The sequence below is a fragment of the Uloborus diversus genome, chromosome 8 (genome assembly GCF_026930045.1).
Source record: "Uloborus diversus isolate 005 chromosome 8, Udiv.v.3.1, whole genome shotgun sequence".
NCBI classification, from domain to species: domain Eukaryota; kingdom Metazoa; phylum Arthropoda; class Arachnida; order Araneae; family Uloboridae; genus Uloborus; species Uloborus diversus.
This window is the reverse complement of record NC_072738.1, coordinates 92,441,172-92,455,901: the sequence shown is the minus strand read 5'-3', so window position 1 is coordinate 92,455,901 and position 14,730 is coordinate 92,441,172. Positions and strand designations below refer to the sequence as shown.

The 14,730-nt window shown below is 33.0% G+C and overlaps 1 protein-coding gene across 1 annotated transcript in view; it reads right to left on the bottom strand.

Moving 5' to 3' along the window:
- Nucleotides 1–1,892: 1,892 nt before the first annotated feature.
- Nucleotides 1,893–14,730, bottom strand: part of LOC129227537 (nuclear protein AMMECR1-like) — a 54,491-nt gene continuing 41,653 nt past the window's right edge. Inside the window, exon 5 of the mRNA XM_054862111.1 lies at nucleotides 1,893–2,610. Coding sequence (XP_054718086.1) covers nucleotides 2,432–2,610 — 179 coding nt within the window. The 3' untranslated portion in view covers nucleotides 1,893–2,431. The remainder of the gene's footprint in view (nucleotides 2,611–14,730) is intronic.

The window sequence follows — 14,730 nt, the reverse complement described above, 5'->3', positions numbered from 1 at the left end:
ATATTTCTACCAATGTATAATCTTTACTAAAAAAAAGCGGAAAGTCTCTCTGTCTGGGACACGCATAGCCCCTAGATCGTTCGGCCGATTTTCATGAAATTTGGCAAAGTTTGTAGCATGGGGGTGTGCACCTCAAAGCGATTTTTCGAAAATTCAATTTTATTCTCTCTCTATTTCAATTTTAAGAACATTTTCCGGAGCAAAATTATCATAAGATGGACGAGTAAATTACGAAATCATCATGACTTGGAATGGGAGAGCGAATGAACATAGCCAATTGGCGAGAAATTCGTCATCCATTATTTGTAAATATACAGGCGAACCAAATGGCCTTTTAATTTTCAACTACGGGAAAAGCCATGGGGGTACCACAAGTGGAAAATAAAACTAAGCTAACTTATAGGTTTTTTTTTTCAATACCCTTAGAGAAGTTAAGAGCTAGTTTGTACCTTGTTTTTATAGCAGCATTTATCAACTTTGTGGGATGGTAATTAACCTTATTTTCAACACTTCAACTACAAAATTGTGATTAAATAGCCATTTTCTTCAAAGATTATAGCAAGTTTCAAAAGCTTTTATTATTTAATGATCACTGTCTCTTTAATTTTTAACGTCAAAACTAATTTAAGAACTAAAATTTTTTTTTGATCCATATACTTGGTGCTCTTATTTAAAAATAAAATTCCAAATAAAAAAATATATTCTACATATAACCAACTGAACAATATTTTCGGAAAAACTAAGCAATATAAATGATTTTCATACGGTCAAACTACAAGAACATTTTCTGGCTAGGATTTACTGAAATGTAAGAAAAATTATGCAGCACACCCGTTGAATGATACAATTTTTTAACTCATTTAATTTCGTAACTAATAAGGAAAGGGCAGGCATGGCAACTTTCCAGGCGTAGGATTAGTATGTTTTAGATTATAATGATTATTAGTTTTGAAAAGAAAGATATTAATAAAGGTTTTAACATAGGAATTGAAAAAAGTTAACAGTCAAAAATTTCACATTTGAAACAAGTTTCTTTTGTAGGGGAATTTTGTTTTTGCTGGAATTAATTGAAGATTTAGTGGGGGGTCATGACATCTTTTAAGCTAATAAATATAACCAAAAACTATTTTGGGTATCTGTATTTTGTCCAGACTCCCTAGTTTTGAGTATTGCATTTTAACACCTCCTACTGCTTGTAACCCCCTCGCCCCCCCCCCCCCCAAAAAAAAGAAGCTGGATCCTCCCTTGGTTGGAATGCATCATTAATCAAAATGTGCTCTTGGCACTTCAATTGCATATTTTCTATTTAAGATAAAAACCTATTTAATTTGCATGCTTTTCAAATTCAGTGGCTTTCTAGTTGGCTGGAACTAACTGCTATAGCATCATGATTTAGCTGCTGATAGGTGGGTTACATTATGCTGTTGTTAAGGTAGCATAAACATGAAAAAGGTTTTTTGAATAAATATGGGGTTTTACTTTTAAATGTGCATTACATAGTGTAGCTGCAATAATTATTGATGTGTTAAATGATCTTAAATTTATTACTACAACAAATCCTAATAGTGGGAATGCCATTTCCACACAACTAAAGCAATGTGTGTGAGTCTGGGAGTGCATTTATTTATATTTTGAACTTAATAACTGCTCAAGTATTTTCTAAAAATAAAATCTTAAACTAAGATATTAGGACATATTGTGATTTTTAAAAAGGATGAAAATGGAACAACTTTTTTGTTTGAGGACTTTAAAATTGGAATATTACAAAATTTTCCTTTTTCATAATTAATATTAATTTTTAAGACAGTTGTAAAACAACTTTTATTTTATTAAAAAATGCTTTGTGAAAAATTAAAACCATAAAAGGAAAATGCACTTTTACAATAATGTAAATAATGATGTGAAATATAACATTCTTACATTCAAATAATCAACAGTCATGTTGGATAAAACGGAAAAATTCACACTATAAGGGGAAAATAATATACATTAGAATATATGATGCACATGTTTTAAACAAGAACACCAATAAAATTTCTCATATGGAAAAGAGTTAACAACTATTTTTAAAATATCAAAATAGTTATTATTTCTAAATAGTACATTGACTGAGTTTAAATACTTGCAGTTTCAAGCAGCACATTTAACTGGAAACTTTTCAGATTTACAAACAAATTTCACAGTAACATTTTCTTATCATATCAAAAATTTCTCTTAAACAACTATCTAAAATTAGAGCACATGGAACAATAATATGTCTCTTTATTATTTCATAAGAATGACCTATCACTTCAATTTGTTTCTCATATAAAAGCCTTATGGTATGGATATGTATGGCAGGAGAAATTGAACACTTGTAAAAACGACGTGTACTTTCTTGTGCCAGTTTCAGTATGAGTAGAGGTGAAAATTTAGCTAAGGTCTCCCTATGTTAGCAGTGTCCACGGGTGACTGTATTTCTCCAGTATTCCCTGTACTCTGGATAGGAGACAGTCAGTTTTTCACTTTGGTAGCGAGTCAACCGGATGGATTTGCGAACATCAGAATCTATAGTACCCTTGTAGCCACCTTTACGCAACAAGGAATCAATGGTCTGGATGTGGTCCCACCCTGCAGAAGACAAAAAAAAGAAGGAAGATTTTTATAAACATTTCAGCTAAAGTAACATTGAAAAAAAATTCAATATCAATAAATCAAGAGAAGTAGAATAAAAAGTACAGTAAATCAATGATATTTAGTATAACATTATTGTTTCCAAAAATTTCAAATCCACAAAGAGCAATTCATCTGTGGATTGTATTTTTGAAAAGAAACCCCTGATAAAATGTTATTGATTATAATGAAATATGAATTCTAATGTATAAGCGCAGATAGTAGTGACAAATGTGCTAATGTGACTTCATGTGTGAACACACAGATTTTGACCAACATGAGAGTCTACTACGCATAAGAGCACACACTAGAAACATTTTGATTTCATTTCACTGGAATTTTTTCTGTTTGTAAAAATAATGGAAATTTTAGGACATTTATTAATAAGTTCAAAATCGTAAGACAATCTTGAAAGAAATTAGCAATTTTAAGAAAATTAGGGCAACTCCAACCCCTGCTTGCTGTAGAAAGGAAACTGAAGAAGATAATTCAAAAATTAACTGAAATCACACACACACACACACAAAAAAAAAAAAAAAAAAAGGATAATAACAAGAAAAGCAGAATATTGCCTGATGAGCTGTTGAACTATCCAAAGTTTCACTGAAAATGAAACATAAAGGGGAAAAGAGGGAGCACATTGTCTATAATACAGAATTGATAAAGGCAATCAGATCAATGAGAAAGCTATTACGTTTCAGCTATAATCTACATACAGTAGAGTAGACCGGGGCAAGTTTACGAAGTGCCCTTTTTTTCAAAACGAATTATAACTGGAGAGCCAACAGTCATAACAAAGTGATGCTGCTCTCTAACACACATTCGAGCAAGTTTTTGAGCATCAGTCGAGCTTTGGTATAGCATGCAGAAATAATAATCTGTTTTCTACGAAGTTGAGTAAATTTTGAGCTCAACGTTTTGAAGCAACTTATTGTGTTGAACGCTTTGAAGCTTATTGTGAATAAAAAATACTTATTTAAGAAAGAATAAATATATAAAAATTAGTAGAATTTTATCCTTTTTTGAGAATTGTACTTTTATAGAAAAATTAATAAAATCAATAAAATGAGAACTTAAAAAATTAATTTTCATTGTCAAAAAAAAAAAAAAAAAATCCTCTGCACATATCTTTATGTAGAAAAGAAATGACTGCAAGTTTATCTGCCGAAAATTTAATACATAAATTAAAACTTTAGAGTGAAAATAAAAACATGTCATATTAATAATTATTATTTCAGTTAAAACCATGGCTGCGGAGTCGGAGTCAATCTCATTTTGGGATAAGAGTCAGATTCGGGAGCCGAAGATCTTTAATTCAAAGACTCGGAGTTGAAATCGGTCATTTCCCTTAGAGTCCGCAACTCTGCCAATGTTCGGAGTCGAAGTCGGATTTATTTTGATATAAAGGAGTCAGAGTCAAATATCCAAGAATCGGAGTCAGTCATTTTTATTCCGTGTGTAAATTTTTGCCAAAGCTACGAAGTCAGAGTCGAAGTTGGGGAGTCGGAGTCGGAATAATTGTCAGGCACAGGAGTCGGAGTCAGGTGCCCCAAAATTCTCGAAGTTGGTGTCGGGAACTTGTCGTCAAGAGCTATTTTCAACAAAATTCGTTTGAAGTAAATCCACCTTCTAGTGCGGGGAATCTACATTGACTTTCAGTTTCCCCGTAGGCGCTAATGTTAGGGGATTTGAACTTTAAAATTGAACGAAAAATTGTTCAAATAAAAAAGTGAAATATGGGAATTAGGTGTCCTCGACAAGATCTTTCGAACAAAAAAAAAAAAAAAAATTGTTCGAATCAGATTAATTTACTCAAAAGTTATTTGGGGGGAGGGGGGGTGCAGACAGACATGGTTCCCCATCTATATACCCTACTTTCCCCTACTTCTATAGTACGGCTTTTTTAATTTTGAAATATGAAAACTAACATGATCCACGCACTAGATAGCGCATAGCAAAAAATTGCAGACAAAACATGAACCAATTAAAGTATACATGTACAATGCTGCAGTTGGAGGAGAACGTTAGAAGGAGGGATGCCATTTCGAAATATTTTGTTTTTACTGTAAAAATAATGCAATTAGGTTTTAAAAAACTTTTTCTTTCAGCATGGTTTCTTGTGGTCCGAAACCCCAAGGTTAGTTTTCTTTGGATACAGAAAGAATTTCTTTGTTCCCTTTATTTTTAATAAAATCTGTTTAAAAAATAATGAAATCTTCACATCGCGCCACTGTTACCAGGTAGAGGAATTTGAACAGCTCAGACAAAGCACGTGTATCTGAGCTGTTTTCAGCATAGACACGGGAAACGAACCGGTTGCTATGCTTCAGTGCGACTCCATCAGACACCACCAAGGGAGTAGATGAGTCAGTGCATTCAATTCTTCCTTTGGTTCTTCAATGGTCTGAGATTCCATTAGTCCCTTTCATTCTTTGCCACAAACACAACTGTGGAATGTCTAGTTTTATAATGGTAAGATTCTGGAACAAGTGTTAAATTTGAATCTTAAGTCTTAAACATTTAGATGAATATCAAAAAAAAAAAAAAAAGAAAGAAAGAAAGAAAAAAAAAATCAATGATAAAAAATAAAGAAATTACACAGTAAAACAGGGTGGCGACAGGAATTGTGAAAAAAAGTTCCCTGCCTTTTCCCTGATTTCCCTGATTAAGTTCATCAAATTTCCCTGATTTACGTTACCAATAATAATGGTTTTTTTTCTTTGCTCTACTTGAAATCCATTGTATGTTTGTATAAAATGCAGTATTTTAAATGTTTTAAGTTGTGTAAAGTTGTTGAACTAAAGATATATTTTTAAAAGATGCTACTTTTTTAATAAAATGATTAAAAAAAACATATCAAGTCAATTTTTTTGGAAAAAACCCTACAAAACAGTATATTAAATTTTTCTACATGGAAAGATCAGAGAAAATTTAAAAACAAAAATACTTTACTTCCAGAAACCACTTAGCATAAGAATTTTAAGAAACTATTAAAATTTCCCTCAAAAACATGTGTATTTATGATAGAACTAAAAAGTAATTGAAATTATTTTGAACTAAGTTTCCAAACTGTATAATAATTGTTGCAATAATAACAAGTAATAGTGAAAAAATAGAAGTAATGTAGTTACTTTTATATAACTAATTGACATATTTATGCAAAACAGATGAAACCATTTGACATCCATTCATAGGGAGCTTTTCTCTAATCAAGAATATAGGTTTTAATGAATGAATACAGCATTTTAACAATAAAAAAATAAAGATATTTAAAGTAAGAAAAACAACGTCAAAAAAGCACAAATTGCCGATTACAGCAGACACATGTTTCTGCGTTTCAGGGAAAGCCTTTCTCAATGCAAAAAGTAATGAGCTTATGAACGAAAAGACATCAAGACATCCGACAAAAGATATTTACTTAAGCACACAAGTTAACTCTATTTCAAATGATTTTAACAGTATGTAATGAAAAAAAATCTTAGATTGCTTTTGTAACAAACACCTTTGAAATAAAAGAAAAAAAAAAGCAATTAGTTAATTTCAAAATATTTAAAAGAAGAATACAACTTGGTTATAAAATTAAAGAATCACTTAAGCCTGAAGAAAAGAAAACCTTTATAATCTGCGGTGACAAAAAATAGTATAACTGCAAAAAACAAAGTTTAGTTCAATTTTAGCAATTAAATTAAAAACGCGAAGAAGTAATAACTTTTAAGCTTTTATCAGCATTAATTCAAAAACCGAAGATTTCTTCTTGAAATCGTGATTACAGACGCTAATTACTTCGAGACAATGGAATAAAGGCAAAGGAGCTAAGGCATTAATGAAGGCTTCCTCTTTGCCTGTATGGTTGTTTATTTTACGTAACATTAAAAGCGTAAAAGGAAATTTCAAGCTAGGTAACATAAACAACCTAACAGACACAGAAGCAATCTTAGGAAGTTCATCCTGTGGTTAATAAGTAAGATTCAATACTTTGACTTGAGGAAAAAAGATGCACAAATATGCGGCAGTGTATAATCGCACCTCATTAATTTTACTTTTTTTTGAACAGATAATTGGCGGAAAGTGCGTAGGGAATTAAAGTACTTAATTTTGCAAAGAAAAAAAAAATTTTTTTTTCCTTCACAAAATCAATTTTCCCTGATTTTTTGTAATTTTTTCAAATTTCCCTGATATTTCCCTGACTTTTCCCTGATTAATAAAGTTCCCTGACTTTTCCCTGATCTCCCTGATTTCCCTGATCTGTCGCCACCCTGTAAAATCTCATTACAGCGAATACCGATACAACGAAATAGCCATTCAACAAAAAATAAATGTTCCTTCCCATTTTAATTTTCATTACATTGCTAAAATTTCAATATAATGAAATTCCTGTCACAAAGTACATAATTTACAATTCCTTGAAATATGTTGTAATGGAATAGGCACAGATTATTCGAGCAAAGAGCAACGACAGCTCTGATTAAAATATTTATTCTGATGTCCTCGCTCAGGGCCTGATTATCGCACAGATCAATTAGGCCTGGGCTTGGGTCCCATCTTTTTCAAGGGCCCCAAATTGCTTAAAGATTTTTGCATAGTAAATTTACGATGTTACAATTCTGAGGAGCCCCGATAGGATATCATATTTATCATAAAGGAATATAATTCATTTATGTAATTCTGTGATACACAAAAGGTTCCAAAACTGCATTCCGACGGGTCGCAAACCTGTAAATCAACCATTGCATTCCGTTATAAAGTCTTCAGGGGGCCTCCAAATTATTGTGGACCTAGGGCCTCACTTTTAGTTCGTCGAGCCCTGCCCCCCCTAACTTTTTTTCACAACGACCCGCGAGTCAAGAGTTTACTTTTTTTTTTTTGAGAAAAAAGAAGAAAAGGTTGTGTGTGGGGGGGGGGGGGCGGAATTCTCCGGTTTGAATGTTTTTTTAACAAATTTTTCAGGCTCTGCGAGTTGATTTTTGTAAAATTAAAAAAAAATACTAATAAATAAGGGAAGAAAAACACATGTGCGGTTTGGGATTTTTTTAAAAAGATTTTGCAGGTTTGTGTGTCAAGAAAAATTGAGAAAGGCTGGTGTAGGAGAAAAATCAACTTGGTGCCTATGTATATAGCAGTCGCTGGCGTTGTCAGAAGTATGTACTTTCTGGGAACTGGCCCGTAGCCTACGGCTCCTGCTCTTGAAATGTTTGGGGTGCGCAAGAGGTATGAGGGCGCACGCTCTGAAAAATATGGCACTATGATGAAATTTGAAAAAAATTTTGGGAGGAGGCGAAAAAGTCTGCCTACGCCCCCCCCCCCCCATATTTTAGTCGGATCTTGCATACGATTTTGATTTAGGTTATAGTTGAGGCAGGGGCGGCATTTCAGCATTTCATTTGGGGGGTCAAGTTTCTTAAGCATGAATTTTCTCAGTATGGTATAAAATACATATTGGTTAACAGGAAGTAAAAAGAAAATGGTTTTAATCTCAAGAATATTTAGGTTCCTTAAGAACAATTTGAATTTTTGAGGCCGAAGCTTTTAATTTATTTTGTAATAAGTTATCACACAAAATATTTTGGTCGTAGTTTTTATTTTTTAGCAAAATTCAATCTGCTATTTTCGGAGTTAGGAAGAACACAAAATTTTGTTACTATATTAAATCAATATCCAGTGTTTAGCTTTATTGCCAGTACAGCTAAAAATTAAGGTCTATGCTTGCCTCATTGTGCTTCGAATGTAATTCTCTAACCTCCTGAGACACAAAAATCATGATAACTGATCAGATTGAAACAGTCGAAAAACAATGGAAGCAAGAAAGTTATGTTAAAAACACATTTCTTTCAGATTTCTCTTTAAAATAACCAAGATTTTTTTTTTAATTGGAATGTATTTATTTTTTGTCATTAAAAAGTATAGTCGCAATTCACAAAACAATTCCTCTTCCCTCATGCTATAAATTTTACTTATTAGTGTAATATTTTCGTTTTTTATAACCGACCTACGACTTGCAAACTACTGAACCTAAAACCAAAGATAAGTATATATTCATCAAATCTTGTCTCAATTTCTTGAGAAAGTGAATTTATCATTTTATTCAAAATATTGCAACTTCATGTGGGTTTTGTCTCCTCTTCTACATTAGCTAACAGTAAAAACTGCTATGGAAAGTTCTGCCACAAAGTTCCGCACTTGGTTCAAGTATGCATTAGTGCAAAAATTACTAAATGAATTAGTGCAAAAATTACTAAGAGTTTCAACTGCTAATCCAAGAATTAAGATTAGCGGATTGAAAAATTTTTGACAGAATGTAGCACTGTTTGAAAAACTCTCTGCAGTACAAATAAAGTAAACAGAATTGAAACGAAGTCATACATTTCAAAATGCCATCAGATTTCCTATCATTGAAAAGATCGCGTTCCAGTAATGGGGTGGTTTACTTCAGTCAAAAGTACTACTTTTAGTCACTAAAATTGATATAATAAGCAAAAAAGAAATAAATAAATAACATAGAGCGAGAAAAAACTTGCATTTTTCCAACGCTTAATTTTTTAAAATGTCCGATTTTGAAAAGAAGGTGTAGTCTTTATGGCGTCGCAAGTGATGTACTTTGGGGCATCTCCAGTAGCGCGCTGAAGCACTTACGCATGCTGTCTGCCGCGTTTCCAGCTTATGATATTTCAGTAGCGAAATATTGCACTCTACGCTTGCTATCAGCCATATCATTTCCAGTAAACATGAGTAAAGATGCGAATTAAGTATTGCGCTCTGTGCTAATGGCATCAGTGAAAGGCATCACATTTGATATCATGTGCAGAAGCGTAAAAAATAAAATTGCAACGTTTAAAATAATTGTTAAAAAACATTAAACTTTGTCAAATTATTTAAAAAATGGCTAAATCCTATGTTTTTAAGCATGCTCTTTCAGAAAAAAAAAATACTTTTAATGTTTCGGATGCAACCACATTCTTCCAGGATTGAAATAACTGCCCTAAAATTTTCAAGAAGGGTTTTTATAGCTTTAACTCTTGAATATCATCTTGTGACACTCAGAGATTGTCAAGCAAAGACCCTCAATATATATTTGTTGATATGGGATGTTTTTCAAAAAAAAAAGCATATCTTTACAAAAAGTTTCTCTGAAAGCATATGATACGTCGAGTTGCTGAAATGTGTTTCTAGTACAAGGAGTCAATGAACACTTACTAGCTAAACATTAAGTTATAATATAAGCATAACAATGTATGTAAAATGACAAGGAGTTTGCGTGTAAAAATCGACTGTTTGGACATTTCATTCAAGAAAATCCATCCTAACACAGGGCACACAATTTTGAAATATTTATCCTTTCTGAAGATATTACTTTTTTAGTTAAGGCAAACAGTTGTTCTGCATCAGTTTTTTCTCTTCTGAAAAGGCAGGCAAATTATTTTTTTATGCTATCTAAATTGAATTTACCCATTTATTATTCTTAGCGAAAAATTTGGGGGTGCGACCGCCTCCTCTCGCACCCCTTATTTGCCGCCCCTGAGTTGAGGTAAACCTAACCTGGCAGCTTCGTGATGTTGTCATTAGGATCTGCGTAGCCTTCAAAATGCTGCCAGGTTAGGTTTGCCCCATCTATAAATACATTTTGCAAACACTCTTCAAATAGGAGTTCGTAGACGTCGGTTTCGAATGACAATGCATATAACATATACGATACAATCAAGTTTTCTTCTTCTTTTAATACAATTGCTAATGAACTTTTTGCCGGATTTAAAATATTAATATAAGACAGGATAAGTTATAAATATCCTAGTCTGAACTTTATTGTTTGAAAACCTAGGTTTTAAGTTGGTTGGAACATAGGAAACACTAACATACTCAACTATTTGATCGGTTTGCCACAAACCACTTGTGATACAAGTGAATTCCAGTCTTTGGGTACCATATAAAAATTTATGCAGCAAAACTATAAACCATTTAATAATTAAGACTGCATTATTGTAATAGTATTTTAGACATTATCTAGATTTTAGTTATGCATTTGTAAAAAAATTAAAATAACTTTGCTTATCATAGTAAAATCATTTCGCAAATACTAATCTTCGCAGTTTTAATAAGCAATTCAATTATGCATAGAATAGAATTAATTTAATGTTACACTTTTGTGGTTAAGTAAAGTAATTTCAACTTCAATCAATTTTTATTTCTTTTTAAAAGTATTTTTTTAATTTAATTAATTGGATTGCTGAAGTTTCAAAAGTTGAATAGCGAATTTCAATGACTGGGTAACTAGCACTAATAAAATGTGCGATATCTGAACAAATGTAAAAATCATACTCGAAATTTCGTAATAAAATGCTTAGAAAACAGCTTCTAAAGCAGGCAGAATTTGAAAAAGGTTCCCAGAACAACTCTAATAAGAAGAGATAAAGCCAAGTGAATAGTGAATACATTCCAACCTCGAACTGTCTTCGTCAACCTACCCCTCAGGGAAAGCGTCCCTTCCCACTCTTTAGTAAACTATCTAGAGCTGGTTTACCATAATGGCTGGATTGATCAAGCAGAAGCTCCTTTGTAAATCAAAGGGGGCAACACTGGAGAACCGGAGGTCCTGGAACCAGCAGTATTGCTGTGAAAACAACATAGCTCTTCGAAATGTTTATGCATAAACTGACCTTTTATGGCGAAGAAGTTCTCACAGTAAAGAGGTTAATGGAAAAAAGTGTATTAGCTACTTTGTTAAAAAGATGCTATTTTATTTGTTCGTTTATTTATTTTTTTTATGCATTTCATTTTTTTAGATGAGTGAGACATATATTATTTCTAGAAATCAGCTTAAAATATTAAAAAATTACGTTTGAAACAATGTGATTTTAGCTATTTTTGATAATTTTGATCAGATAATAGAAAGTAGATATGGGTATACGGGAAAGTAGGCTCGTTTAGTTTTAGACGGAACTTCTTGTTGATTATATTATAACATTGAACAAAACAACGGGCCACACAAATTAGCTTGCAGGTCATAGGTTGGGCACCACTGCTTTAGATCAATGCGACAAGTTTACAGATCTGGAATTGCTGTTTATATTCAAATCAAAATTACTTTAAATTTTTAAAAAAAATCTCTATACAAAAATAAAAAGACTGAAATAAATAATAAAGGTTGAAAATACTCCTAAGAAAAAGATTTAAAAAACAAAGTTCTTTGATCCATCTGCAGGATGCCATTTTGTGGTTTTGTAATTACCTTGGTAATAAATTTATACAGACATAAGTATAATAAATTTCTTTAAAATAAATTTAAAAAAAGAAAAGTGAATTTGTAATGCGATGTTTTGATGCAATGCAATGTATCAAGGTTTGAAACGATTCTTTTTATTGTTAGCTAAACTGTACAGAACAATTATGCATGAAAAAAGCAGATGAGTGCAAAATATTAAGGCTTCCTTTAATGCAAACACCTATGCAAAACATCAAAACAGATATGAGGCCATTAATGTCATTTCGATCAGAGATTGATACCTGACTAGCCCTTGAAGAAATAGGAATTTCCAAAGTAAAAGAAAGAAAATAGGTGGAACTCTCCCTTGGGAAAATGGTTAGTACTTGGATAATCTCCCACACCTCCAGGAAGTAAGCATTTGAAACTCCTTTCATTTAGCTATTCAAAGATTGGAAAATACAAAGGGAAGACTCCTTTAGGGGGGTGGGAGGGGTGTTCAGTAGGGTGTCTCTTATTGTCAAAGTATGAAAATATAATCCTCTCACCCCCTAAATTGGTTCCTTTTTATGAAAAGAAAATTCAGACAAAATTTTAGGACGGTCGGACAAAATTTAGATGTAGCTCAGTGAAAGAGAAGTTAGGATGGCATGTGGTGCATGTGACAGCAATATAAGGAAAAAAATTTAAATAACTTTTTTATACATTTATTATTACTTTTGTTCTCAAAATTTTCTATAAACAAGGACTCGATTTGTCGACAAAGAATGAAAGAAAGAGCTAAAAAATATGAAAAAATTAAGACCAAATTTCAAGGTTATGTATCTTTTGTCATTCAATGGGATGGAAAATTAATCAATGATCTTACCGGAAAAGAGAAAATTGATCATTTACCAGTGTTAGTTTCTAGGAAAGGAACTTCTCAACTATTGGCAGAACCAAAAATTCGATCTGGAACTAGAGAAGCTCAGGCTGCAGCTGTCTTTGAAACCGTTCAAGACTGGGGTATTGAGGACAATGTTCGTGCAATGTGCTTCGACACAGCCAGCTCAAACACAGGCCCAAATTCTGGGACTTGTACCCTTTTAGAGAAGAAGCTTAGTAAAAATCTTCTGTCATTTGCTTGCAGGCACCCAATAATGGAGCTGATAATTAGTTTGGTCCTTAAAGTGTGTATGGGAACTACGTCTTCTCCAGAAGTTGCACTGTTTAAACTTTTCCAAGAATATTGGGGATATATTGAAGCAGACAAGTATGAACCAGGAATTTCATTTGACATGGTAGCTAATCTAGTTGAAGATATAAAGACAGGAACAATCGACTATGCAAGCAAATATCTAGCACAAAGAGAATCAAAGCTAAGAGGAGATTATAAAGAATTTCTAGAACTTGTAATCATCTTTCCTGGTGGGGTTCCAGAAAGGGGAGTCAGATTTATGTCGCCGGGAGTAATCCATCATGCCCGGTGGAAGTCCAAAGTTATATATTGTCTCAAGATCTGGTTTTTCAAAGCCCAACTTAAACTGACTTCAAAAGAAGAAAGAGGATTACATCATATGTGCATTTTCATAGTTCATATATACTTAAAAGCTTGGATTTCTGCACCAAATACTTTCAGTGCTCCATACAATCACTTGTTTTTGATGGTGAAATCTTTTCTTGAATACTCAGCAATACATTCAGCCATTTCAGAAGCAGCATTACATTAATTTTTGAATCACCTGTGGTACTTATCAGAAGAACTTGTTTGTTTAGCGTTATTTAATAACTCTGTAAGTGTTATCTAAAGACAAATGGTGTGTAATATGCAGAATAAAGTTCCAGTCGATAAAGATAAAAAGTTCTCTTAGAAGCTTCAAGTCGATATTAATTCAGTTAAGAATAAGAATTTGCAAGGTTGTTGTTACAACCAGGACAGTGACTTTTTATCAGTTGTTGGATCTTCAGTAGCTGGATTTCTTGAATGTGTTCCAAATGTATGGGAATTAAGAGATGATTACAAACAGGCAAACGAGATAGTTAAATCCCTGAAAGTTGTAAACGACCATGCTGAATGTGCAATTGCTCTTATTGATAAATACAGTGGGTTCCTTACCCATCATGAAATACAACTACAATTTCTATTGCAAGTTGTTGAAAATCATAAAAAATAGTACCCTGAAAGCAGAAAAATGACACTTAGTAAAGACCTTTAGTTTTTGCAAAGGCAATACAATGTAAACTTGACAAGAAAAGCTAAAGTCAATGTATAAAATGAGTGCAATAAACTAATCAGGGGTGCAACCAGGGGGGTCCACAGGGCCCGTGCCCTCCCCCCCAGAACGCTAATTTGAACAATTTTCAAAAATACTCTTTTTTTTATTTGAACAAAGATTAATGCGCTTTGAGGAAACGAAGTGGTTCCGAAGTAAGCAGGGACGACGAGAGGTCATTTAAAACTTCCCCCTCTCTCCTTTTCGGCATTTATTTTTTCTGTAGTTAGGAACTCATTTGAAACGTCAGTGATTACAAGATCGTATCTTTTTCGGTGTGACAGTGGATGGATAAGCAGTAAATCTGAGGAGAAAAACGTCGGAAAACAAACTCACCACCACTTTCGTTTTTCTCGGAAACACTTCTGATTGACGACAGGTAAAAATGTTATGCTGCAGGGGGGACTAAAAAGATGCCTGATTGGCCGACCACACACGCGTTCATTGTAACTAATAATATTAAGATGACATTTGTCTGCTGTACTGGAAAATGTTGGCGGTGATGCCGCTACCACAGGCGTTTGTATTGGCCAATCCTTTCTTACCCCCCCCCCCTCGATTACACAAACTACAGAACGATTCTCATTGAGTTTGAGTTTCATTTAAACTTTATGCTCAAGCTGTATCACTTTA